Here is a 26,002-nt window from a genome sequence, read left to right as displayed (position 1 = left end):
CACTTTCTTCCTCTTGTAAGGATACATGATTCTCTCCATTTTGTCCTCACAACCTTGTGAGGAAGGTTAGTCCAACACTCTAACCACTATACCACACTGGCTCTTTCATTGAGGGGTACCTTCACGAATTACCATAGTGGTGCTTTTCATTCTGCACCACTGCAGTGATGTTTGCAAGGTGAGGAGCAATACGGATGGTTTCTTCCCTCCTGATCAAGACGGGACAGCAAAAACAGGCATTTTTCATCCTCTCAGACCTTACCATGCCAGTATGAAACAATATCTCAAAAAGCTACTGACTTAAACAACTGCTCAAGTCAAATTCTAGGCCTGACTTCCACAACCTGGAGTTTTACGGATATGTTGGGCCACAACTCCCATCATCTCCAGCTGATGCTGGCTGGGGATGGTGGGACTTGTAGTCCAACACATCTGGAAGGTGACAGGTTGGGGAAGTCTGGCCTAGACAAAGATGTAAGTGATGACTTTGTGGATCGGGAATTCATTATTTTCTTTTAAGCCTCTGCACCCTCTCTTGGGTTTATCAGGTTTTTGGTGTTTTGGAGTCCCCTGAATTTTCCAGAATGTCTTCGGCCTTCCGGCCTGTTATAAAAGGTGAAAAAGATGAACTGGGGCCCCATCATTTCATCGGTGAAAACGGCTCAAGCCCAAAGGTGACAATGATGCAGGTCATCGCTTCCAAAGTGGCCAGCGGACATCATGCAGAGATGCAGGTACGCTGAACATGTGACGGCCGCTTCTCAACTCTTCTTCTTTAGCTTTGGGCAAAATTGGTATATGTGTTTCTAGTCCTCATGGCTCCAAAGAGAGACTTGAAAATGTGTGAGAAAGGCCTTGCTAATAACAATAAAACAATTTAAAGTGCTTTCAGAACAAAGTACTGTGCCGTAAATAATGTTAAAGACCTGCCCTGTGGGCTTGCAATCAACTGGGACTGTAAATCTTGCTAAAACTCTGAAAGCAGGGTAATGACTGAGTTGTTTCCAGAGATCCGGGAGGAAGAGGTCAATGCCTTTCATAGCTCGTTACACCCTTACCCCACTCCATGACTTGCAGAAGCATAATAAATTACATGGCTACCCTTCTGAAAACTAACATAAATCAATTGTGTTGTATTTATTTGAGATAGTCACAGCTGATGTTCCTGCAAAGTTTATAGATGGCGCCCATGTTGATATAAAATCATACCATATGGCTTTTCTTGTCTTTTTGCAACTTGCATTTGATGGGAGAGCTTTCTTCTTATCATAGAATCATAGAATAGTAGAGTTGGAAGTGGTCTATAAGACCATCAAGTCCAACCCCCTGCTCAATGCAGGAATCCACCTCAAAGTATCCCTGACAGATGCTTGTCCAGCTGCCTCTTGAAGGCCTCTAGTGTGGGAGAGCCCACAACCTCCCTAGGTCACTGGTTCCATTGTCGTACTGCTCTAATAGTCAGGAAGTTTTTCCTGATGTCCAGCTGGAATCTGGCTTCCTGTAACTTGAGCCCGTTATTCCGTGTCCTGCACTCTGGGAGGATCAAGAAGAGATCCTGGCCCTCCTCTGTGTGACAACCTTTTAAGTATTTGAAGAGTGCTATCATGTCTCCCCTCAATCTTCTCTTCTCCAGGCTAAACATGCCCAGTTGTTTCAGTCTCTCTTCATAGGGCTTTGTTTCCAGACCCCTGATCTTCCTGGTTGCCCTCCTCTGAACACGCTCCAGTTTGTCTGCATCCTTCTTGAATTGTGGTGCCCATTGCTTCCCAAATGGTATCCATCTGTAGACAGTGGGTTAGATCCAGACTTCTGCTCAGTGGAATTCTGCTGGTGCTGGGGAAAAGGGGAATTGGAGAAAATTGCTGCCAGTGGAAAGCCTCCTCTGAATCAGAGCTCCCTCCATGAGCAGAAGGAATCCTTCTGCTCATGGAGGGGCAAGTCTGGATCCAGCCCTATTGGTTCATGTAGCAGTTCGTTCTGAAAATCCAGCCATAACAGGATGCTAATGAGAGCCAAGTGCCGAAATGTTTCACATTATGATGAAAGCACGATGACAATACTGTTTTAACGGCCTGGGATTCCCCCTCCTCTTCCCTTTGCAGTTACCGCCTGCATCTCAAGGTGGACAGAAATGGGTATCCAGATGGGCAAGCCTTGCAGATTCCTATACAGACTCTGGATCTGCTGCTGGAGTGGCGGATACCCACCAGCCAAGCCCCCTCTCTCAGGCTGGTACAGGTAAGCACAGCAGCTGGTGTCATTCTTGCATTGCCAACAGACTACACCTAAAAGAGGGGAATGTGAAGTGACTCTGGTTCCGTGTCTTCTTCCTGTTGCTTTATGTTAGGGCCGGTCCTCTAGACTCACAACACATTGTTCCGAAAAGAGATGATAACTTTTCCCGAAAGTGTTCATTGACAGCTAACCATACTAGCTGGGAATTAATGGGAGTTGCAACCCAACATATGTAGAGGACACCAGGTTGGAGGCAGCTGGAATAGTCCTTAGCAAGCAAAATAACTGTGTCAGGCAGTGGCTTCCCAAGGATCATATTTAGGGATGGATCCAACATTTTGTTCTGCCAATGGAACAGGACTTTCTTGTCTGCTCCATATCCTTGCAGCCCTCCACATGCCCTCCAAATTTTGTCCAGAGGGCTGGGGGACCCTCCGGTGCAGATTTCTAGGGTGTGCGGGGGCTGGGTGTGTGGGTTGCAAGAATGCCTATATACACGAATTGCTGGGGGACATGGGTGGGAGGGTGCTATTGCTGGCAAAACTGCAACTTCAGTGTTCAGAGAGACAGGGCCGGGCTGCTTTTCATGTACTAAGTTGTAACGTATAACCCAGCTCTTTAGACTTAAAAAGTAAGTGTGTATCGCACTGCATTGTAACAGTCATCCAATATTTAAATGCCCTGCCTTTTAATCATAATAAGTGTCTTTTAATCATTCTCAAAAAGGGATTCCAGTTCCAGAATGGGAGAATGCGCAGAATGGAGGCTCTGGAAATCTCATAGTCCCTATCTTGCGTAAATGAAGGTTGTATATTTCCTACACAGGGTAGGAAATATGCAATTTCCATAGCTTACATTTTGTGCAACAGTGGAAGCGCTGGACCAGGGTGGATGACTGCCAGGCACTTGTTGGGGTCACAAGGTGCTTGAAGAGTGGGCCTGCGAACATGCTATGGCCCAGCAAGCTGGGCCCGCAGGGGCCGAAGCAGGGGAGTCACAACGTCCCTAAGGATACCAAATGGTTGTGGGCTAGCAGTTCTGTGGTCTTTTATGTACAAGATTGTCTTAAATGGATTGTGTCCTCTGCGTAAGGATCACATTCTCTCAGGGGAGATACTGTATGTGTCTGAACGGGACAGGGCATAATGCTGTCTTTTAATCATAATCAGTGTCTTTTAATCATTCTTAGAAAAGGACTCCAGTTCCAGAATGGGAGAACCTGAGATGTCCATGGTGTCACGGACGCGACGTCTTCTTCCTCCGCTTCCCCCAGGTGACAAATCTGAAAGCCCGACACCAACCATTTTAATTTGTCAAGAGCCTTATTCTGACGTTATCCAGAGGAACGCTGGTCATGACCACGGGGCAGAAATATACGTGGATCCTACCAGCCGGCTTTTAATTCAGGAAGACTTGGATCCCGATAGCCTCAGTGATGCCAGCAAATCTGACGACGGCTTCGGCTTGGAAAAAGGCAGGAAAAGCCACGACAGCGCCAAAATGTCCGAGCAGGACCAGGCAAGGCCTGAAAATCCAAAATCCCAAAGTCGTCAGCACACAGTGCCTAGGCTATCAGGTCTGAGAGCTTCAAGTGATCCACTCTCGACATCTTTCTATATTGGTGACGAGGAAGCGGAAGGAGGGTTTCCTTCTAAGCTTTCTTCAAGTACTTCTCCTTCTCGGACAGAGAAAGAAGAGGCCCCTTCCAAGGGTGGGAAACCAGCTGTCAAAGGCATCAGCAACACCTACATCAGCTCCAATGGAAAAATGGTTCTTTCGTTGCACCAGGGGCTTCCTCTTCCAGAACAAGAAGTTACAGCCACAAAAGAAATGTCTTCTTTCGTTCGGCAGGAAAGCTTTACCAAAGAGAAATCCAGCAGCAGTGTTCCTCAAAACAGGTTACCGCACATTTCAAGTCATCCTCTGCTTAAAGATCTTGAAGTCACCCGAGCAAATCGTATGGACTATAATCCGGACACCCACCTCCTCCTTAAGGACACCGAAACGGCTCTTGCAGCATTGGAAGCCAAAATACTCTGCCAAAGTCATCATCTTGACGTTCCAGAAAACACTCCAGGGCAGTTAGAAGACTCCTTATCTGGGGATTCAGATGTGGACACAGCCAGCACCGTCAGCTTGGTGAGCGGCAAAAACCTGCCCACCCACCCACCGAAGCGCAAAGCTGGGACGACCGTGCCAAAAGAGAAGTCCTCTCCTACGCCGACTGTCCAAGACCAGAGCGTTCAACCGAGCGCCCGCGAAAGGCTTTCGGAAAAACGGAAAACTCTTCCGCTCGAGGCCGGAAACAAAAGTGAAAATGGGAAACGTTTCCAAGTCAAACGTAGCACAGGGACGGGTGGGTCTCTGGACTATACTGACGACGAACGAGGTAGTAGCCTCCCATATATGCCAGCGAGTGAGATCGCCTCCTCCGACCAAGAGCAGACCACTTCGAGGACTATCTCCAGAAAGAAGCCTTTTTCGCAGTCCACCAAAGAAGAACACAGCAAAGTGACATCGACGGTGCAAAAGATCCAACAGGTTCTCACCCGGTCAAATAGTTTGTCTACTCCGAGGCCTACCAGAGCTTCAAAGCTTCGCCGGGCCCGCCTGGGTGATACCTCGGATAACGAGAGCGCCGATACCGAGAAAACGGCGTCCCCTCACGAAGGAACAGCGGCATCTTCCAAGCAACCCGTGGAGGCCAAGAAGTTATCGAGGCTCGACATCCTCGCCATGCCAAGGAAACGGGCAGGATCTTTCACCGTGCCAAGTGACTCTGAGAGTGCACCGCCACGGCCGGCGTTCTCTGGGCGCAGCGCAGAGTCGTATTACTCCACCCGAAAGCCGCCCGTGTCAGAAGCCCGAAATGCTGCTCGGAAAACGGCAGCCGCGGTTGCTGCCTCCAAGCAGCCTTTTAGTAGGACACGATCCAGCAGTGTCAAATATTCCTCTTCTTCCAGTGAGTAATTTCGTGCTTGCAACTGCCCTCACTTTACCCTGCTTTTAGTGAGGACTTTTTTTAAAAAAAAAAATTTGGGGGGTGGGGGGATTCTCTATCCAAAAATCCCAAGCTAAGTGAGGAAATAATTTGGAGATAAATCTGTGAGTCCTTTGCAGCAGATTTAGACCTCCGTAGAATTTTTATGTTATGCTCTCGATTTGTATAACCCATAGAGTATTTCCTCTTCCCTTGGTTCTCATTATTATTATTATTATTAGTAGTAGTATTTACATTTATATGCCGCCCTATAGCCGAAGCTCTCTGGGCGGTTTACAAAAGTTAAAAACAGCGAACATTAAAAAGAAATATACAAAATTTCAAACCATAACAAGCATAAAATACAAACAAAAACAGACAATATCTGTTTAAAACAACTATTCTGGGGTCAGTTAAAAAACTCAGCATATGTTGTTAAATGCTGTAAAATGCCTGGGAGAAGAGAAAAATCTTGACCTGGCACCGAAAAGATAACGATGTTGGCGCCAGGCGAGCCTCGTTGGGGAGATCGTTCCATAACTGAGGGGCCACCACTGAAAAGGCCCTCTCCCTTGTTGCCATTCTCCGACCTTCCCTGGGAGTAGGCACCTGGAGGAGGACCTTAGATGTTGAGCGTAGTGTTCGGGTAGGTTCTTGTCGGGAGAGGCGTTCCGTCAGGTATTGTGGTCCCAAGCCGTGTAAAGCTTTATAGGTTAAAACCCGCATCTTGAATTGGGCTCGGAAACGTACAGGCAGCCAATGCAAGTAGGCCAGAGTGGGTCTTATATGCTTGAACCTTCTGGTTCCGGTTATCAATCTGGCCGCTGCATTTTGCACAAGCTGCAGCTTCTGAACCATCTTCAAAGGCTGCCCCACGTAGAGCGCATTGCGGTAATCTAATTTGGAGGTTACCAGAGCATAGACAACTGAAGCCAGGTTTTCCCTGTCCAGATAGGGGTGTAGCTGGGCCACCAACCAAAGCTGGTAGAAGGCACTCTGTGCCACCGAGGCCACCTCAAGGGACAGAGATGGTTCTAGGAGAAACCCCAAGCTACAAATCTGCTCCTTCAGGGGGACTGTAACCCCATCCAGAACAGGTTGAACACCACTCATGGAGAATATTGGTTGCTGTTGCAATGCAGCCTCCATGTTTAGAGGCATTATTAGTCATTCTCTGTCCTAGGAATTGGTAATTTCCACACCTTGCTTGTTAGCTTCTGGGACAGCAGAATGAGGAGAGGTGTCATAGCACTATTATACACTGCCTGGTGTGTAGTACAGACCTCGACTGGTTTAATTATCATCATTTCCCTAATGGTACCCTGTGAATCATTGTTAAGTGATGCTGCTGTGGCTATGAGATCCTCCACCCTAAAAGTGCCTCCACTCCTTGTTCCAAATGAATTGGTTCCATTGCTTTACAGCTGCCAACTAACTGGTTTTAATGTAGAATTAACACAGGGGAATCCTTACCCGTCGGTATATGATTAACATTACTAATGTAACTAACTGTTCTGTAGGGGTTGTGGACTTTGCGCTTATTCTGGGCAGAGCATGCTTTGTAGAACTGGCACATAGTGTTTCATCATTCAGCTTCCACTAATGATACACACGAGGATGTCTTTTCTCCGGTGAATGAATGGGCAAAAGTAAAACGAAAAGGAGGTTAACGTGGATAAGTTTAAACACAGCTGTCTTGCTGTGAAATATTATTACGTTCTAATCCAGCCTTCCCCATCCTGGTGCCCTCTAGATGTGTTGGACTACATCTCCCAGCACCCCCTGGCCAGCATCTGGAGGGCACCAAGATGTGGAGGAGGATGTTCTTATTAAACACAATAGCGTTGGGGCTGAGGTTGGCAAAAAGGTATCTTTTCTAGCCTGGGGAAAAAACGTTGCAGTGAAACAAAATGAGTAATTTCTGCCCTTTGACCCGCTGTAACCAGGGACATCTGCCCTAGGGCATAAAGGGTGTTGCCATGAATGCGGCAGGGCAAACCCAGAGATCCCATAGAAATAATTACGGTTATCTATACCATGAACATACGTGAGCAATCACCAAACCGAGCTGCCCTTCTGGTTGAAGTTTCTCCCCCACCCCACCCCTGCTGAGCTTGCTTACACAGTCGGTAATCCTCAGGTAATGGACTCCCATTCATTTGGTCATCTGATCTTAATTGGCAGATAAAGCAAGTTGAAAGCAAGGAAAGATCACACACACACACACACACACACACACACACACACACACAATAATTAGGCGTCGTAACGTGGCCCTGTTTTACCTTGAAGTTGATAACCACATAGTAACTTAGTACAACTGTTGCCTTGGCTCTCCATAGATGCGATGGAGTTCAGGGGCAGAGTGGGACATGTGCTTTCTATGCAGAACGCCCCAGTTTCATCTCCAGTTAGGGATGAGAACGACCCCTGTTTTCTGAAGCCTTGAAGCAGAGTCGGCAATACCATTCCCCAGAGTGAAGCAGTTGCGTCAAGCAGCAGATGTTGGGAGGTGGAAGCAAGGCGTTGGAAGAGAGAGCGCCCTGTGCTTCATAGAACCATAGAATAGTAGAGTTGGAAGGGGTCTATAAGGCCATCGGGTCCAGTCCCCTGCTCAATGCAGGAATCCACCTCAAAGCATCCCTGACAGATGGCTGTCCAGCTGCAACTTGAATGTCTCTAGCGCGGGAGAGCCCACGACCTTCCTAGGTCATTGGTTCCAGTGTCGTACTGCTCTAACAGTCAGGAAGATTTTCCTGATGTCCAGATGGAATCTGGCTTCCTGTAACTTGAGCCCTTTAATCTGTGTCCTGTACTCTGGGAGGATCGAGAATAGATCCTGGCCCTCCTCTGTGTGACAACCTTTTAAGTATTTGAAGAGTGCTATCAGGTCTCCCTTAAGTCTTCTCTTCTCCAGGCTAAACGTGCCCAGTTCTTTCAGTCTCTCCTCATAGGGCTTTGTTTCCAGACCCCTGATCATCCTGGTTGCTGTCCTCTGAACCCCCTCCAGCTTGTCTGCATCCTTCTTGAAGTGTATTGCCCAGAACTAAGCTAGCATTCAGTCCTGGGGTGGAGGATACAGTCCCATTGCTGGTACTGAAGAAAGATTTTTGTACATGGGAATGGGAAGGGGCACCATCTTGTTCTTCGACTCAGGCAGCAAGATGTCTGGGGTAAGCTGGCCCTGCCCTGGAGGGACACTGCAAGTTGGTGCAGACAATAATGACCTAAATAAACCAATGGTCTTATTCAGTATAAGGACACTTCCAGGGTTTTAAGAACATAAGCAAGTAAATCCCAACCTGTATGAGGTGCTCATTGCTCCATACCAAGTGGGAAAAGTGTGCATGGATGAAAAGATGCTTTAAAACTCTGGCCCTCTTCTAAAATTATTCTACCTTTCTGAACTCCACAATCCTCCAGCAGCTACCTCTTTGGCGGGGGAATGCACAGAATCCTTGTCAGCAGCTGCAGATATACAGTTCACTGCGGTGTGTGTTAGGATTTGTGGACTAGGGCGCTAATCCAGTGCTGGCATTAGAAGAAAAGTAAGAACAGGGCAACTCAGACTCCTCTGTGAAACCAACTGGCCAGGAAATGAGATTTCTTCACACAGTGCATAAGTCTTGTATGGAATTGGCTCAGGGGGCTTCAAAAGGGGATTAGACAGATTCATGGAGATAGATAGATCTATCGGTGGCTAAATTCATGATAGCCAAGGCCGACCCTCCGTATTCGGAGGCAATGTGCGACTGAATATCAGGTGCCGGGGAACAACAGGGGGTGACCGCTACTGTGTTCATGCCCTATTTGTGGACTTCCTTGGAGGCCTCTGGTTGGCCAGTGTAGGAAAAGAGGATGCTGGAATATCAGTGGTATGGCTGGGTAACTTTAGACCCTAGATTTAATGGTCTTATGGGCCATGTGTATTACTTCAGTTGTGAAGCACGTAGCTGACATTTATCTTCTAATCTCATCATCATCATCATCATCTCTATACCAACCCATAGTTGAAGCTCTCTGGGCTGTTTATAAATAATAAAAACCTTTAAAAATCCAGTACACAAAATTTAAAAAACAGTTTACATAAAAATAGATGAATAGATAGTATACACGGAGACAACATATATCTAAAAACAACCTTAGGCAATCAACCATAAAACAAATCCAGGACCTGATTAAAACTAATCACATAATGTCAAATGCCTGAAAGAAGAGGAAGGTCGTTACCTGGGGCTGAAAAGATAACAGTGTTGGTGCCAGGTGAGCCTTGTCAGGGAGATCATACCAGAATTGGGGGGCCACCACTGAGAAAGCCCCTGTTTTGTTGCTGCCTTCTGAGCCTCCCTCGGATGAGGTACCTTGAATAGGGCCTTAAATGCTGGAGATAGTGTACAGGTTGGTTCTTGTTTTACAAATGCTTCTATATTATTATTATTATCATCAGTAGAAACAATATAAATAAACAACCCCCGCCCCCGACAAGAGTACCACTGAAAAATATGGATAGCTCGGACAAAACAAGGTTTACAGTGGCATAAAAACTGCTTCTGTATTCTTGATCTGTGAAAAAATAAACCAACAAAATAGTTCCTTTGGCCTTAAATGCCATTTTCTTGGTAGAATGCGAGATACAAATCAAATCAATACATACATACATAAAATAAATTGTTTGCCAAGCCTAATTTCTTAAAATGAATAGAAAGATAGAACATAATAACATTAGAAGAGCCATGCTGGATCAGACCAAGGGTCCATCTAGTCCAGCACTCTGTTCACACAGTGGCCAACCAGCCGTCGGCCAGGGATGAACAAGCAGGACACGGGTGCAGCAGCACTCACCTGCCCATGTTCCCCAGCAACTGGTGTATACAGGCTTAGTTCATCTGACATTGGAGGTAGCACATAGCCATCAGGGCTAGTAGCCATTGATAGCCTTCTCCTCCAGGAATTTATCCAACCCCCTTTGAAAGCCATCCAAATTGGTGGCCATCACCACGTCTTGTGGTTTAACTGTGTGCTGTGTGAAGAAGTCCTTCCTCTTATCTGTCCTGAATCTCCCACCCATCAGCTTCATGGGATGACCCCACTGGGTTCTAGTATTATGAGAGAGGGAGAAAAAGGTCTCCCTATCCACATTCTCTGCACCATGTTTAATTTTGCACACCTCTATCATGTCTCCTCTTACCCTCCTGTTTTCCAAGCTAAACAATCCCAGCTTTTGTAACCTTCTCTCATAGGGGAGATGCTCCAGCCCCTTGATCATTTTAGTTGCCCTTTTCTGCACTTTTTCCTGCTCTATAGTATCTTTTTTTTAGGTGTGGCAACCAGAACTGTACACAGTATTCTAAGTGTGGTCACACCATAGATTTGTATAAAGCTAGTATGATACTGGCAGTTTTATTCTCAATAAGATGCTGTGATGACCATTGTCAACTCCAGTGAGTCCCTCTATGCCCATCCAGTTCAGGTGCTGATGCCAGCCCTGTTTGCCCATGTCCCCATCACCTGCTGTTTTCTGGGTGGTCATTTGGGCCCCACTTGGGTCCCAGTGTCCGGCCCTAACTGTGCCATGGTGGACTATTGGGAACTTTGGCCTGACTTTGTGTTTCCTTGTGTTATTCAAAGTGTCTGTGGCCAAAAGCTCCTAGATATTCTCTCCTGTTTTGCTTCTCCCAAAATTAGCATAGTGTTTTAGCTGCCATGTAGATCTCTGCTTTGGGGAGAAAATGGCCCCTGCTTCCTCCCGATCCAAGATCCACCTCCAGGCTTCTACTACCATGAAGTTTGTGAACCACTGGAGCAAGGATAATGCAACTGATACTAACACCTCGTTACGCAGCCTGGGGTATTCCTGAGTGTGTAAACAAGCCGCCTCTTTCTCCTCTCCTCATCTCAGAGGTGTTTACCTGTGTTTGGAAATGAAGCCGTCTGAACTGAAAGTTTGATAAGGAGGAGTCTTAGCCTGCCTAATTGTTTCTCCTGGGGGCCTTCTGTGCATGTTGAAATCCATCACTCGAGAAAACTCCTACAACCGAAGGCACTTGCCTGTGAGAATTAACAGGAGAGTCACTCTTAGTGCCTTCCATGTAGGGATGTTGGAATGGGTGGGGTAAGCCACAGTTGATAATCAGTCGGAAACATTTTGTCACAATTACAATAATAATCCATCAGTCTCACCTGCTGTGACTATTTCATTTGTGGCAATTGAGGGTAGATACAGACGACCATTTTGTACCATACTTTTCAACACTCATTGGCAACTGATCTGTGATAAAATTCTCCTTGCTGCTTGCAGATTAGCTCAGCCTTCCCCAACCTGGCTGGGAATTGTAGTCCAACACATTTGGAAGGGTGCCAGTATGGGAAAGACTGGATTTGATGAACAAACTACTCTAGTGTGAGTTCTCTTGCCCTGTGCATCCATTTAGCCTGTGCATTCATGTGATGGTCCAGCCTGGACTTCTCCAACCAGCTGTTTTGAACTACAACTCCCAGGATTCCTAACCATTGGCCACGCTGACTGGGAGTTGAAATCCAAAACATCTGGAGGGCACCAGGTTGGGGAAAGCTAGGCTAGCAAAAGAATAAAGTGGAGTGGGGTTGTGCTGCCGACCGTACCCCCAACACTTTATGCTCCTCCCCCAGCCCTGCCCCCCAAATTCTGCCCACTTGTTCTGAACAGGGAACAAGCTGTGAGGTTCCTCCACGCAATCAGGAGATCAGGGGGAGAGAGTGAAATGGGCACATGATGTCAAGGAGATGGCCAGATAATGTCCCCCTCCATGTTGAGGACTAGCACCTTAAGGGGGCTTCTTGTCAAGCAGTGATGAGAACGTTGGCACAGATCAGGTGCAGGTGTCTAATAAAACCTACGGTAAAAAGGACATCTACCCACCATTGAAGTACAGGCCATTTAATGTTTATCCATCAGAAGTTCTTTATACTTAGAATCATAGAATTATAGAATAGCAGAGTTGGAAGGGACCTACAAGGCCATCGAGTCCAACCCCCTGCTCAATGCAGGAATCCACCCTAAAGCATCCCTGACAGATGGCAGTGTGCACAGAAGTTTCCTTGCCCCTTCTCTCCTTCTTGGGCTGTTTTGTATTAGCATTTGTTTTCTGCCTTCATATAGCCGGCCTGAAAGTCTTTTCTCCGCTTTTCTCCTCCTCCTTCACATTCTCCTTCGCCACCGTCTGAAACCAATTCATTTCTTATAAGCTTCAAGGCGGCGACAGCCGGGCTCAGATTATACTTCCACCTCGGAGGAGGAGTATGGCTCAAACCACAGCTCCCCTAAACACAAACGCTCGCATACTTCAACAGCCACCCAGACGCCCAGGAACCGAGGCGCCGGGCTGAGTAAACAGAAGCACAGCAACAGCAAGGAGACAGAAGATGAGGACTATGACGAGCACGATCCGTACAACTTTATTGCACAGACGGCAGAGATCGCAGAAATAGCCAGGTGAGACGGAGCGGGCGGTATTGTGAGCAATGGACCAAACCATTGTGTGTGTGTGTCGGCGGCTAGGAGTGGAGCGGTGAGGTGAAGAGAGAGATGTGGAATAATGAAAGAAGATAGTTGTGTGGCATTGAAAGAGCTGGTCTTGAGCCTGTGTGTGCATGTGTGTGTGTGTTTTAATGGAGTCCCAGCCTGTCACAACACAGCCCAGCCACAACTTGAAAGAATGATTATAATTCTTACATTTTGGCCTGCATATTCAAAGACAACATTTCCCAACCTGATGTCCAACAGAGGTATTGGACTGCAGCTCCCATCATTCCCAGCTGGCTGGGAATGATGGGAGTTGCAGTCCAACACCTCTGTTATGAGAAGCGTCAAAACTGGAGCGCAGGTGGCTGTGGGCCTCTCTACTTCAGCCGCTGCTTCAAGTGTACGGAGCTGTGCTGAGGTAAAATAGAATAACCTCATGCATCTCTAGAGGCAGACTTCTGGAACCTGGTGGCCCGCGGAGGTGTTATACTACAACTCCCAGAATACCCCAGCCAACCTTCCTCCACTTCCAACACACTTGGAGGGTACCAGTTTGTGGTTACCGTAGGTTGCCTTTGTGGAAGGGCTGTGTCTGAGAGGCGTTGCCCTGGAGACAAGGCCTATGCAATGAGTTACATAGAGGGAGGCCTGGTATTACCTGGTCCGCTGTTGATGAATCAACTTCCGTTTGTCCACATCGACTGGATCGTGGTCACCTCTGGAAACGGTTCTGCCTAGCTAAGCAGCTGAAGTAGGCCACGAAGCTGCATAACAAAATGTAATCCATTCAGTTCCTTTTGAATGTCTGCATGTGTGAGGAGTACCACTTATTTTCTATTAATCCAGAGATGATGTACGTAGGGCGTCCACTTAGACGTCGCCCCCCAAAAGAGGACCAAAGTGGACACAGATTTTTTATTAAATTTGCATGTGCTAATTTACAATACGCCAATTTTGGAAATCGTTATTACAATAGAAGTAGAAATACGGTACATCTCGCAGTAGTACATGACCTGTATGTTTGCTGCTCAGTCTTGGGAGGAGGCGTGGTTCAGTGGTAGAGCCCACGTTTTGCATGCAGAAGATTTCCAGTTCAAACCCCGGCACCTCCAGGCAGGGCGAGGAGAGCTGCTGTCAGTCAGTGCTGACAATACTGAACTAGATGGACCAGTGGTCTCACTAAGTATACTGCAGCTTCCTACGTTCCTGTGCTCCTGTCCAGGTGATAAGCGTAGATGGGTACCTTCGAGGCCTGTGTTGCTCTCCCTCCTTATGGTCCTTGATCTTTAAACAGGACATGGATTGGATATAGCCTCAGAAAGAGGACTGTCCTTTGTAAACCAGTATACATGGCCACCTTAGACGCCCAACAAGGTAGAGAGTATCGGCTGTAAAGGTGGGAGATGAAGGTTTAAGCGTCTACCTTGTTGGACAATTTAAATGTTCAGTGTTGGGGAACTCACATTCCCACTGAATTTCTGAAACGTGGGAGGAAGGAAGTGTGATTTGAATAGGGTGACCATATTTGGGAAACCAAAAAAGAGGACACCTAGTGTGTGTGGGGGGAAGCAGCTTTCTGAGTCCTGCAGAAAGTATGTTATTCCCCCGCCACCTTAAAGAACCCGATTGGAGTGGAGGAGGGGAAAGGATTTCATTCTGCACCACCACCATCCACTCCAATGGGGGCCTTTTCTATAATGTCCACGAATGACCCACTTTCCCCTTTAAGACCTCAATTGGAGCTCGGAGTGGGGGAATGATGTGCCTCAAGAAAGCATGTCATTCCCTCCTGCCATGCTAATGGCAGCCTTAAAGGGGAAGGTGTGTCATTCCAGGACATTATTGAAAATTATAGAAAATCCCCCCTGACACCATGGAAAGAACAAAAACCAGGACAAATCCGGGGAAATCCTGACAGTTGGTCAGCCTAGATTTGAACAGCTGAAGTAGCTTAATCCAATCCCTGTTACTTCTTCCTTATACCAATTCCCTCCTCTGGCTGCTTTTCCCCCAGTGGTGGTAGCTCCCATCTCTGGGAGAAGCAGCGGATGATGGAAGGGTTAGTTTAGCATTTGCCTCTCCGTTTCTCCAAATTTCCCCTTCCCTCTTGCCACTTTTCAGATGCTCAGGCTCAGATCTGTTGCTAAACATTTAGCTTGGCTCTGAGCGGCCTCGGATGCATTGCTGTTCCTCAGCCTAACCTGTGCCACAGGGCCTTTGCGAAGATAAACAAGGCGAGGCGTGACAAATACTGGGTTCGCTGAAGTAATTATTACTGTAGTAATTATAGTGCTGTAGTTCATTAACCATAATGATATAGCTAATGTACGTATGTGGTTATGGAGATGAGGCCTTCGCTGCAAGAAGAAAATGAAAGGTAAAGCAGTACGAGGTGTGGGAAAAGAAAATAATTTAAATTAAGGACAGTGGCTCTGCTCCACACAGGAACTGCAATGTAATGAATCTGCGTCATGCGTACACATATCCGTCTCTGGGTCAAACTACATATTACTATACTCGAGCTTTCCCCAATCTGCTGACCTTCAGTTGTGTTTGACTGCAATTCCCATCAACCTCAGCATGCTGGCTGGGGTTGATGGGAGTTGTAGTCCAACACAGCTGAAGGGGGCAGCAGATTGGGGAAGAAGGTTAGATACATAGTCTAAATACTTATCAAGGGGGGGTCTGAGCAGCTTTGGGATTGCGGGGAGGGTTTTTTTAATCCTCCCCACCACAGACCTGATGAAAATATTTCCCTCCTACAACTTCCTATTAGCTCCACAAGAGAAGCAACTATCCGCCAAGCTTGAATGGCAGTTTTAGGGAGGAATGCTTATTGGGACCATGGGGTGTGTGGGGTAAATCCTTCCCCCTCCATGCACATGGAAGTTCCAGTCTGCAGAGGCCCTCCCCATAGTAGGCAATCCTAGGGCGCAATCCTAGGAGTCGGGTGTCAAGGAAGATGTTTGGAGGCACACTGGTGCCCACAGACACTGCTTTGCCTGCCTGTGATTTAAACTAGGCATGTTAATTGCATGCATCCAATTAATGTAACATGCCTCTCAACCCTCCCTATCCAGGAAGGCGCAGAAGGGGCTGCGTGTGTGTGCAAAAGGTTCCTCTGAAGCGGGCTAGAGTCTTTTGACACCTTAAGGACTACCAGATTTATTGTAGCACAAGCTTTCAAAGGCCAGTTAAAAATGGTTTGAGAGATGCAATTCGTTTCACAGTATAAGTGCATATTATTGTCCGAGGGGCTGTCTTTCACTCCTCCGGAGTTGCGCTGGGTAATCCCCATGCCAAGGAGTGAGCGCGGGGGTTTATGGCCGTCCTTCCCTGGCTTCTCCCCCTCCCCCTAGTAAAACACAAAAGGCCTCCTCTTCAAAAGGGAAACTTTTCTCCCCACGCCGGAGCATTTCGGCGGCCATTTAGCTTGGTGCCGCCCCCTCCCACAGCTTCCGGTGACCAATAGGAGGTCACCTTCCACCCAGGAACGCCCCTGGTGTGGCTCCGAGCAAGGACAGACCGGCGGAAGAGCAGTGCTGACCTCGCTCTGGCTGGAAAAGTCAGGGTAAGTCCACGACGTTTCAGCTGTGCGTCTTTGCCTCTTGGCTTTGAATCTGTGGCTGCGTCATCTAACCGACACGGCGCAGATTCGGAGCCACCCTGTGGCAAAGACTACGTCAAGTCAGCCCCCCCTCCAGTCACCCCTAGTTTAAAAACAAACAAACATTTCGCCCGCTTTTACTTCTGGTGGAGTGTACACACCATGAGCAAGGACCCTTTTTCAAATGACTTTCAATGCTGAGGGGAGGCAGAAGGAATGAAGTATTTGCACTACTTTGGAGCAAAGCCGGTGATGGTGTAGCTTATTGGGATTCCAAATTATGGGGAAGATTCAGCTGAATGCAGAATCCAGGCAGTGTACAGTAATCAAAATATAAATCTACATTACACTAAAACATGAAATAAGCATTACACTAATATATAAGATTGTTGTAAGGCTTGCTGGGATAATGTTGAGTTCTCTGAACGCTATAATAATGCTAAGTAATGTTGCTAGGGATTTTCTTTTTAAAGATTACAAATCAGAAGTGTTTGAAGTTCATGTTGCTGTAATTACGGGAAGCCTTCTGAAACTGTTGCATTATGAAATTGTGTAGTTGTAGTTGAAGAAATCTGGCAGTCGGCTTATTCTGGCATTGTATACTTGAGAAAGGCACAGCTGGATGTCGAAGGAACGGCAGCTTTTGGGGAACTTGGGGCATTACACACAGGGCTCGGTGTGCCATAAATATTTTCAGCTTAAGAAGCCTGCTCATTCCTTACACTTCATCAGTCCTCCTAGATCTCCCACTAACCCCCACTGCCCTGCTTTTTTCCATTTAAAGAACATTACATGTGAAAAGATTAAAGGCATTTTTGCATCTCGCAGCATACAGTCAAAGCAGAGAAATGCAGTGTGGCTCCCTAGAACAAATCCATGTTATCGCAAGCACTTTAGAGACCACAAAAGCTCCAGTTGGAACCTTGCCTGGAATTGCTTTGGCGTCGGGGGCAGAAAATGCACAGTTGGGTTTTTGCAAGAAGGCCGCCCCCGTAATTGTAGTCTTTGGCTTCCACCTCTGCTGCGGCTTCTGAATTAAAAGGGGGAGACGGTCTAGAATAGCAAGAGTTCAAAGGGAAAGTTCCCTCCCCCTTCTTTACACTGGGCTTAATCATGTAATTGAAGCATTAGAAGAAACTGCTGCAGCCCCAGACAAGCCCGGTCGCTCAATTAGTCTCGCAGTTCTAAATTTTACTTTACTTAGTTCAGTCGTATGTGCTTTTTTGTTTCCAAGGAGACAGCTGAAAAATATTTGGGTAACCCTCATGTCTTTGTGCAGAATCTTGGTCACCGGATAACAAATTAGGGCTGCAGCTTTAATCCATTCGACTGATAGATTAGTCAACTAAAGCTTTAGTTGATTAATTTGCAGTTGGGGGCAACTTTAACCACTGAAGACAAATTTTCATCAGTTGAAGCTGAAAATTAAGGACACACTTGTTTAACTTTAAAAACTATTTTGCTCCTGCTGTGTCACACTGTTCAGAAATATAAAAAAGTAACTATTAAAGATGGCCACTCCTAATAATAAGTGGTAGTTTTTATTTATCAAATTGTGAGTTACCTTATATTTTCTTCTGTATCTCAGAAAGACACTCAAAGATTTCAGAGCAGTGAACAACAAATAGAATAAAAGTATAAAAACAGAATTAAAATGGCGTATTAAAAATTACGTTTTTAAAAGAACAAAGTTCTGATAAAATCGTGGCCGGTCATTCAGGGAAAGCTTCCTGAAACATTTTCAGGAGGTGTCAGAAGCAATACAGTATTGGCGCCTGCCTGATCTCCAAAGGCAGGGAATTCCATAGGAAGGGGGCCGCCACACTGAAAGCTCTTCTCCTGGAGGACTCTGATTGGATCATACAGTTGTGTGAAAAAGAAAGTACACCCTCTTGGAATTGTATGATTTTTCATATCAGGACATAATAACAATCATCTATTCCTTAGCAGGTCTAAAAATTAGGTAAATACAACCTCAGATGAACAACAACACATGACATATTACACCGTGTCATGATTTATTTAACAGAAATAAAGCCAAAAAGGAGAAGCCATGTGTGAAAAAGTAAGTACACCTTATGATTCAATAGCTTGTAGAACCACCTTTAGCAGCAATAACTTGAAGTAATCGTTTTCTGTATGACTTTATCAGTCTCTCACATCGTTGTGGAGGAATTTTGGCCCACTCTTCTTTACAACGTTGCTTCAGCTCATTGAGGTTTGAGGGCATTTGTTTATGCACAGCTCTCTTAAGGTCCCGCCACAGTATTTCAATCGGGTTGAGGTCTGGACTTTGACTGGCCATTACAACACCTTGATTCTTTTCTTTTTCTGCCATTCTGTTGTAGATTTGCTGGTGTGCTTGGGATCATTGTCCTGTTGCATGACCCAATTTCGGCCAAGCTTTAGCTGTCAGACAGATGGCCTCACATTTGACTTTAGAATACTTTGGTATACAGAGGAGTTCATGGTCGACTCAATGACTGCAAGGTTCCCAGGTCCTGTGGCTGCAAAACAAGCCCAAATCATCATCCCTCCACCACCATGCTTGACAGTTGGTATGAGGTGTTTGTGCTGATATGCTGTGTTTGGTTTTCGCCAAACGTGGCGCTGTGCATTATGGCCAAACATCTCCACTTTGGTCTCATCTGTCCAAAGGACATGTTCCAGAAGTCTTGGGTTTGTTCAGATGCAACTTTGCAAACCTAAGCCATGCTGCCACGTTCTTTTTAGAGAGAAGAGGCTTTCTCCTGGCAACCCTTCCAAACAAACCATTGTTCAGTCTTTTTCTAATTGTACTGTCATGAACTTTAACATTTAACATGCTCACTGAGGCCTGTAGAGTCTGAGATGTAACTCTTGGGGTTTTTGCAATTTCTCTGAGCATTGCACGGTCAGACCTTGGGGTGATTTTGCTGGGACGTCCTCTCCTGGGAAGATTGGGAACAGTCTTGAATGTTTTCCACTTTTGAATCATCTTTCTCACTGTAGAATGATGGACTTTAAATTGTTTGGAAATGGCCTTATAACCCTTCCCAGATTGATGGGCAGCAGCAATTGCTTCTCTAAGATCATTGCTGATGTCTTTCCTCCTTGGCCTTGTGTTAACACACACCTGGATGCTCCAGACCAGCAAACTGAAAAAACTTTGGCTTTTGTAGAGGTGGTCATACTTGCTGATGATCATTAATCACGGGCATTTGATTAGCAGCACCTGTCTGCTACTTAGCATCTTAATTCCTATGGAAGCAGTAAGGGTGTACTTACTTTTTCACACATGGCTTCTCCATTTTGGCTTTATTTCTGTTAAATAAATCATGACACGGTGTAATATGTCATGTGTTGTTGTTCATCTGAGGTTGTATTTACCTAATTTTTAGACCTGCTAAGGAACAGATGATTGTTATTATGTTCTGATATGTAAAATCATACAATTCCAAGAGGGTGTACTTTCTTTTTCACATGACTGTAGGTCCATGTGGAACCACCAGGAGCAGGCCCTCTGATGACCTAAGTGACGGGGCAGGTTGGTAAGGGAGAAGGCGCTCTCTCAAGTACCCTGGTCCCAAGTTGTTTAGGGCTTTCTACACTAGTACTAGAACCTTACACTTGGCCCGGTAGCAAATAGGCAGCTAGTGCAGTTTCTTGTCTCTTATTTAAACAGAGAAGGTAGGATCATAGCTCAGTCACAGAGCTCACGATTCCAGGTTCTGTTGCAGTATCACCCAAATGGATCATGGGAAACAAGCTGGGATAGACCACTGCCTGAAACCCTGAAGAACAGCTGCCAATCAGAGTGAACAATACTGAGTGAGCTAGACCAATGTTTTGATTCGGCAGAAGGTAACTTTGTCTCTGTTTGGCTATGTCCATTGTCTGGGTTGCATAGTGGCTCCCTCAACCAAACGTTGGTTCTTGGATCATGTATAGTATTTTGCTGGTAATTGGGGTTCCATGCAGATCTCATCCGAACAAGGCCACATAAAAGCCCATCACTATGAGGCATAAGTAAGAGCCGGTTTCTAATGTACATTTTTGAGGTAACAATATGGATATGGTGTATTTTCATACTCGAATACAGGGGTACACAACCTTAGGCCCGGGGGCCAAATTGGGCCCTCCCCAACACTACAGTGCAGACCTTGAAAATGTCTCCATAATGGAATTTGGTCCTCAGGATGAAAGAAGTTCTGCCCCCCCACCCCTGGTTTAATAAATGCTGCTACAAGTCTAAATGAGATTGTGACTACTCTGTCAGGGATTCTTCTCTCTTAAGGACTCTAGAACCCTCACCCACTTGCAAGGATTGAAAGAGGAGTTAAAGGGTGGTGAAGGGCTATATAATCTCCTTTCAGTTCTCTCTGAGTACACCTCCCTCCATGTAGAGAAGATTAAAATATGGACTCCGCTGCATTGATATGCGGCTGAATGTTCATCAGTCCTCGAGTTATTCGTGCTGTTCTTCCAGACTGAGCCAGACCTTGGTGAAGGATGTCGCGATCCTTGCTCGAGAGATTCATGACGTTGCCGGCGATGGAGACTCCCAGAGCTCTTCAGGAACGGGACCAAGCACCTCCCACAGTTCTGTGCCTAACACCCCTGCTTCTACCATATCCGCAAGGGAAGAGGTAAGATGGCGGCTTATGCGGTTGGAGAGGTGGAGGGCTCAAGCAAGACAGAGGCAAAATTACGTTTCATGAGGTCGGAGGCCCCGAGAAACAGATCAAAGGGTGTCCGTCATCTGCCACCCCGCTTCAGAATATAGCTGCAGTCCTCACGGTAGTTTGGGGGGGGAATGGATTTTCCCAGCAACAATATGCTGTCCTAATGCAACGTATTTTGGGTTGGGTTGGTCTTGAATGGACCATTAAGACCCAATAGCTTTACAAAAGACCTTAGAACTGGTTTGTTGATATAGATCAGGACAGCTGCCTCAATTTTTGGATTCTCTTTGGAGGCTATGGAGGATGTCATGATGACCACCTACACCTCAAAATATACCATGACACCTCTGCCCCAAATTATCCCATCCCACTCATATTTACAGAATCTAAACTCGTAATGCCCATCTACTTCCTCTTAATTCTTCTGTTTGGGATGGAAAAAATCCCTACCTCACACTCAGGCCTTTCCTAGTTTCATATAATTAGCATTGGGTCATTCTCCTTGGCTAATGGCTATTTTGGACTTTAGCAGTGAAATCAAGACAGAATTGTTATTAACTTCTCTAGGCTTTGTACAAAGCAGAATAAAAACACAAAAATGCCACTAAAATCCCAGTGAAAACAACCAACTAAAATGACATTGTATAAAAGTTAAAACCACGTTGCAGGGACTAAAAGAATAAAAAGCTTATAGCACAATCCTGTACATGCCTAATCGGATATGGATCCTGCTGGCTTCAGTGGGATTTACTCCCAGATCCAAGATTGCAGTCTTGGCCACTAGAATTACTAAAATACTTCAGAAACAAAGATGTCCTAGGGTGCAATCTTGTCCCGATGCTCGTAAGTCTCCGAACCTGCAGGGTTCAGGCATCTGAATGGGATGGCTTTAAAAGGTGCCAGGAAGGAGGCGAAGGCTATCAATGGCTACTACCTTGATAGTTGTGTGCTATCTCCAGTATTGGAGGTAGTAAGCCTGTGTGCACCAGTTGCTGGGGAACATGGGTGGGAGGGGGCTGTTGCACCATGTCCTGCCTTGTTCATCCCTGGCCGATGGCTGGTTGGCCACTGTGTGAACAGAGTGCTGGACTAGATGGACCCTTGGTCTGATCCAGCAGGGCTCTTCTTATGTTCTTACATGTTGCAGAATGGATCTCCACCTCCCTGCTTCTCTCACTCTGCATTGTCACTAGATGGGCTTTTTGCCCATTTAGCAGGGGTCTGATGGAGGGAATGAGGCTGGAGAGGCCTAGGGATACCTGGAATTGTTGGGCCGTGTGCCTTTGTCAGTGAAACCCCCCTTCCCTTGCCTGGCTCTGCATCTCAGTTTGAGGTCCTCCTCCCTCCATTTGTCCCCTGCAATTCCTGAACAGCAGAAGCGTGTGTTGTGGGAAGAATAATTCCTCCTGCCTACAGTGTATATATCCAAACTTCTAAAACCGAGAACATGACAAATTTAGTCTACTAAAATACTGTCTGATCCCTTTACTCACCCTGGTGGGAAAGGGACCTTGTGCCAACTGACCCTCTCCTCTTTTTAGTTTTTCCTTTACGTTCTGCTGCTCGTTATACATACTGGTTTACCAAACTTCTGTGGCCTGGTGCAGTTGGCTGGGTGGGTGATAGTTTGCTAGCGGAGAATGGATAGCCTTGGGATTAAATTACATCCTTGCAGGTCTTGTTTGGAACTGCCAAATAACCACTTTCCCTCTTATCTCTCAGTTTCACATGGAATTTTTATTGCCTGTAAGTAACATATTAATAGATGTGTGCACCTCCAGAGAAATAGATCAGTAGAGAGACAGACGTCTTTGTGTATGTGGTACTTTGTAGACACGGAAGAGTTCTCGCGCCCTAAAATCTGGATGAAATTGATATGCAGGGAAAACTGAAAGCTTTGAACACCCACTGTCGCTAGACTGTGGAAGCTGGTTAGGTTTATATAAATATGATGATTCCTACCTTTCTGGAAAGGCTAATGAAAATAATAAGTTAAAAAATGGCGCATTAAAAATCCTATTAAAATAGGATCACCCCAAATCTATTTAAAACATTATAAATATTAAAGCCCTCTGTAGTCTGTACACTGTGCTCAACATCTAAGGTCCTCCTCCGAGTGCCTACTCCGAGGGAAGCTTGGAGGATGGCAACAAGGGAGAGGGCCTTTTCAGTGGTGGCCCCCCGACTGTGGAATGATCTCCCCGATGAGGCTCGCCTGGCGCCAACGTTGTTATCTTTTCGGCGCCAGGTCAAGACTTTTCTCTTCTCCCAGGCATTTTAACAGCATTTAACAACGTTAAGTTTGTTTTTAATGGACCCCAGAATTGTAGTTTTTAAATGGATACTGTTGTTTTTATACTGGTTTTTTTTATGTTTTTGATGGTTTTTAAATTTTGTATACTTTTAATGTTTACCATTTTTAATTGTTGTAAACCGCCCAGAGAGCTTCGGCTGTGAGGCGGTATATAAATGTAATAAAATAAATAAATAAATAAATAAATAAATAAATAGTCAGGATCTTAAACTGGGGCCCCCAAGCAAGCCCAGTATCAACCCAGAGGGAAGAGAGAGGCGTGGAGGGACTGATAGCTACTGGCTGACTACGATGTACATCCTACAGCGCTCGCAAAGGATTCTTAGACGTTGGCAGCTCTTCAAGGGCAGGGCTGTTTTTGGTACATGCAGGACAACTACTATGAGAGCCTCCCTACACACCCTTGGTCTCCAGTTGTGTACTCGAAAGGACTGTGTATATATTCTTCTCTTCAAAAACAATCAAAATTCTCCACCAGTACTCTGCATGGAGAGAAGCCAGCTTATTTTGCATAATTCTCTCTCTTATTTTGCATAAATACCTGGATCATATGGGTTCACAATTAATTTTCCTTTGCACGATCCCTGGACGAGTAAATCTTGACTCTGCACCATGCATGACATGAGCGAGGCGCCCCCGTAGCTCACTGGTAGAGTGCCAGAATGTCCCAGGTTCATTACCCAGCAACTCCAGTTAAAAAGATATCAGGTACCAGGGCTGAGGAAAGAGTCACCATCACTTCAGGGATATATAGTCGTAGGCAACATGGACCCAACTCCATCTAAGGCACCTTTGTGTGTTTGTGTGTTGTGTTGGAACTTTCTGTGATTTCACTGATGCTTCTTTGATTTGCGTTTTGCTTCTCGACTACTCTATCCTGTCCTTTGCATTTTGACTTGTCCTCTCTGTAGATGTATGCAGATTCTCCTAATCTGATGGTCAGCACTGATCTCTTTCTCTCTCTTATCTTTCTTTTCTCCTTCCTACTTTCAATACAGATTGCTCATTCATCTTTGCGGGCAGCAATTCCATCTCAGGTGCATTTTCCATCCCACTATACTTTCAAGCATTTCAGTGTTTCCTTAAACTTTCCCCCCCTTCTTTATGTTAATGAGTTCTAAGCTAAGAATGTGGTTCCCTATTTGAAATCCTGCTGAACTTCATGAAGTTGGTATTCCTTGCTTTGTCACCTTTCCTTTCTCTGGATTTTTATTTTGCCAAGCTTTAGAATTAAATGCATACATTTTTCTGACCATGCCACATGGTAGATTCATTAAATATTAGGGCTGTGTGCCCCTTTGGGCCAAAGCCCCAAAACTGGGCCAGTACCAGTCGGCCTGAGGCCAAAGCAGATCGGTACTGAAGCCCTCAGGGTGCCTCAGGCTGATTCAGGGCAGTGGTGACCCACTCATTCTGCCCAAGTGAGGCCGGATGTGAGTCCATGTGAGTCCATTGGATTCACTGGACCAACCAACCTCTCCCTCACTGCCCTCCTCTCCCTTCCCAGTCACCTCCCACCACTACGATTTACCTTGTCGTACATCCTCTTCCCTGAGAGCTGAACTGTGTTTAAAGGTAAGACCACAGGGGCTCTCTGTTTTTAATAGATCTATGGCCACAAACCATGGCGACCATAAAGGGCCATTTTGCCAGATTTGCGACCATAGATCTATTAAAAAGAAAGTCCCACGATCTTACTTTTGAAGCGCAGCTCTGGTCTTTGAGAGGAAGACCCATGGCAAGTTAAGTCCCCCAGGCCGCAGCAGTAGTGGTGGCTCTGGGTTGATGGAATGAGGGAAGAAAGGAGCCGGGAGGGAGTGGGGAGTCTAATGGACAACCTATAGCGCAATATAGGAACGTATTAACAGATTGTGTGGTCATCTGACTAGAAAATGGTGTGCAGAATGCCTTACACTCTTAGGTGATTTTTAACGTAATACTTTAATGGAAGCTAATAAGAATGTTGGGAGAAAGGTTTCAAGAATTTGGAATGATAAATTCTTTGATTCTGCCTGGAAATACATACGATGGGAGATGCTGTCCCCAAATTAGGTTCTCCCCATTCACCCCTTGATTTGATTGATCACTGAGTTTTCCTGCCAGTTGAGCCAATGATGTTGAGCTGGAGCAGGAAAACACACAACATGATATCCTCGTGTCAGTCGGTGAGTGTTCCTATACATTACAGAAGAGGGGTGGGGACCTTTAAATGGAGGGTGCCATTTTAGCACCATCTCTGTGCTATGCATAATTGCAGATCCAACTTAAATGAAGGAGGGCTGGTATTAGAGGGCAACATCATGTTTGCTTGTCTACTTTGTTCCTTTGTCTTGATCTGAATATACTATCAGTCATCTCACAATTCATTATGTATTTTTAAAGCTGGTGCAGCACATACCAGAAGCCAGTCTGAACTACCAGAAGGTGCCTCCTGGTTCAACAGGATTCCATGAATTTGACCAAAATATGAATGACAGTCGAGAAGAGGATCTCACGAGAAAAACAAGGACAAGAAACAGGGAAGAGGTAAGTTGATGGCAATATACTAAAGCCAATCTTTCTGCATCTGGGGTATGGACATAAGGGGCTGTCTTACACTGAATCAGAACCCCCTTGTTCCTCTCTTTCCTATATACCATTGGGGACAGAAGTTGTTCTGTCTGCTTCCAACCTCTCCAATGAGGACCACTCGAGGAGCTTC

The 26,002-nt window shown here is 45.9% G+C and overlaps 1 protein-coding gene across 1 annotated transcript in view; it reads left to right on the top strand.

Moving 5' to 3' along the window:
* Positions 1-26,002, top strand: part of CEP170B (centrosomal protein 170B) — a 110,709-nt gene that overhangs the window by 75,059 nt on the left and 9,648 nt on the right. Inside the window, exons 10-15 of the mRNA XM_063118161.1 lie at positions 549-734; positions 2,103-2,238; positions 3,425-5,197; positions 12,545-12,686; positions 20,792-20,951; positions 25,684-25,827. Coding sequence (XP_062974231.1) covers positions 549-734; positions 2,103-2,238; positions 3,425-5,197; positions 12,545-12,686; positions 20,792-20,951; positions 25,684-25,827 — 2,541 coding nt within the window. The remainder of the gene's footprint in view (positions 1-548; positions 735-2,102; positions 2,239-3,424; positions 5,198-12,544; positions 12,687-20,791; positions 20,952-25,683; positions 25,828-26,002) is intronic.

The sequence above is a fragment of the Elgaria multicarinata genome, chromosome 2 (assembly GCF_023053635.1).
Source record: "Elgaria multicarinata webbii isolate HBS135686 ecotype San Diego chromosome 2, rElgMul1.1.pri, whole genome shotgun sequence".
Taxonomy (NCBI): domain Eukaryota; kingdom Metazoa; phylum Chordata; class Lepidosauria; order Squamata; family Anguidae; genus Elgaria; species Elgaria multicarinata.
This window is presented reverse-complemented; position numbering and strand designations above follow the sequence as displayed.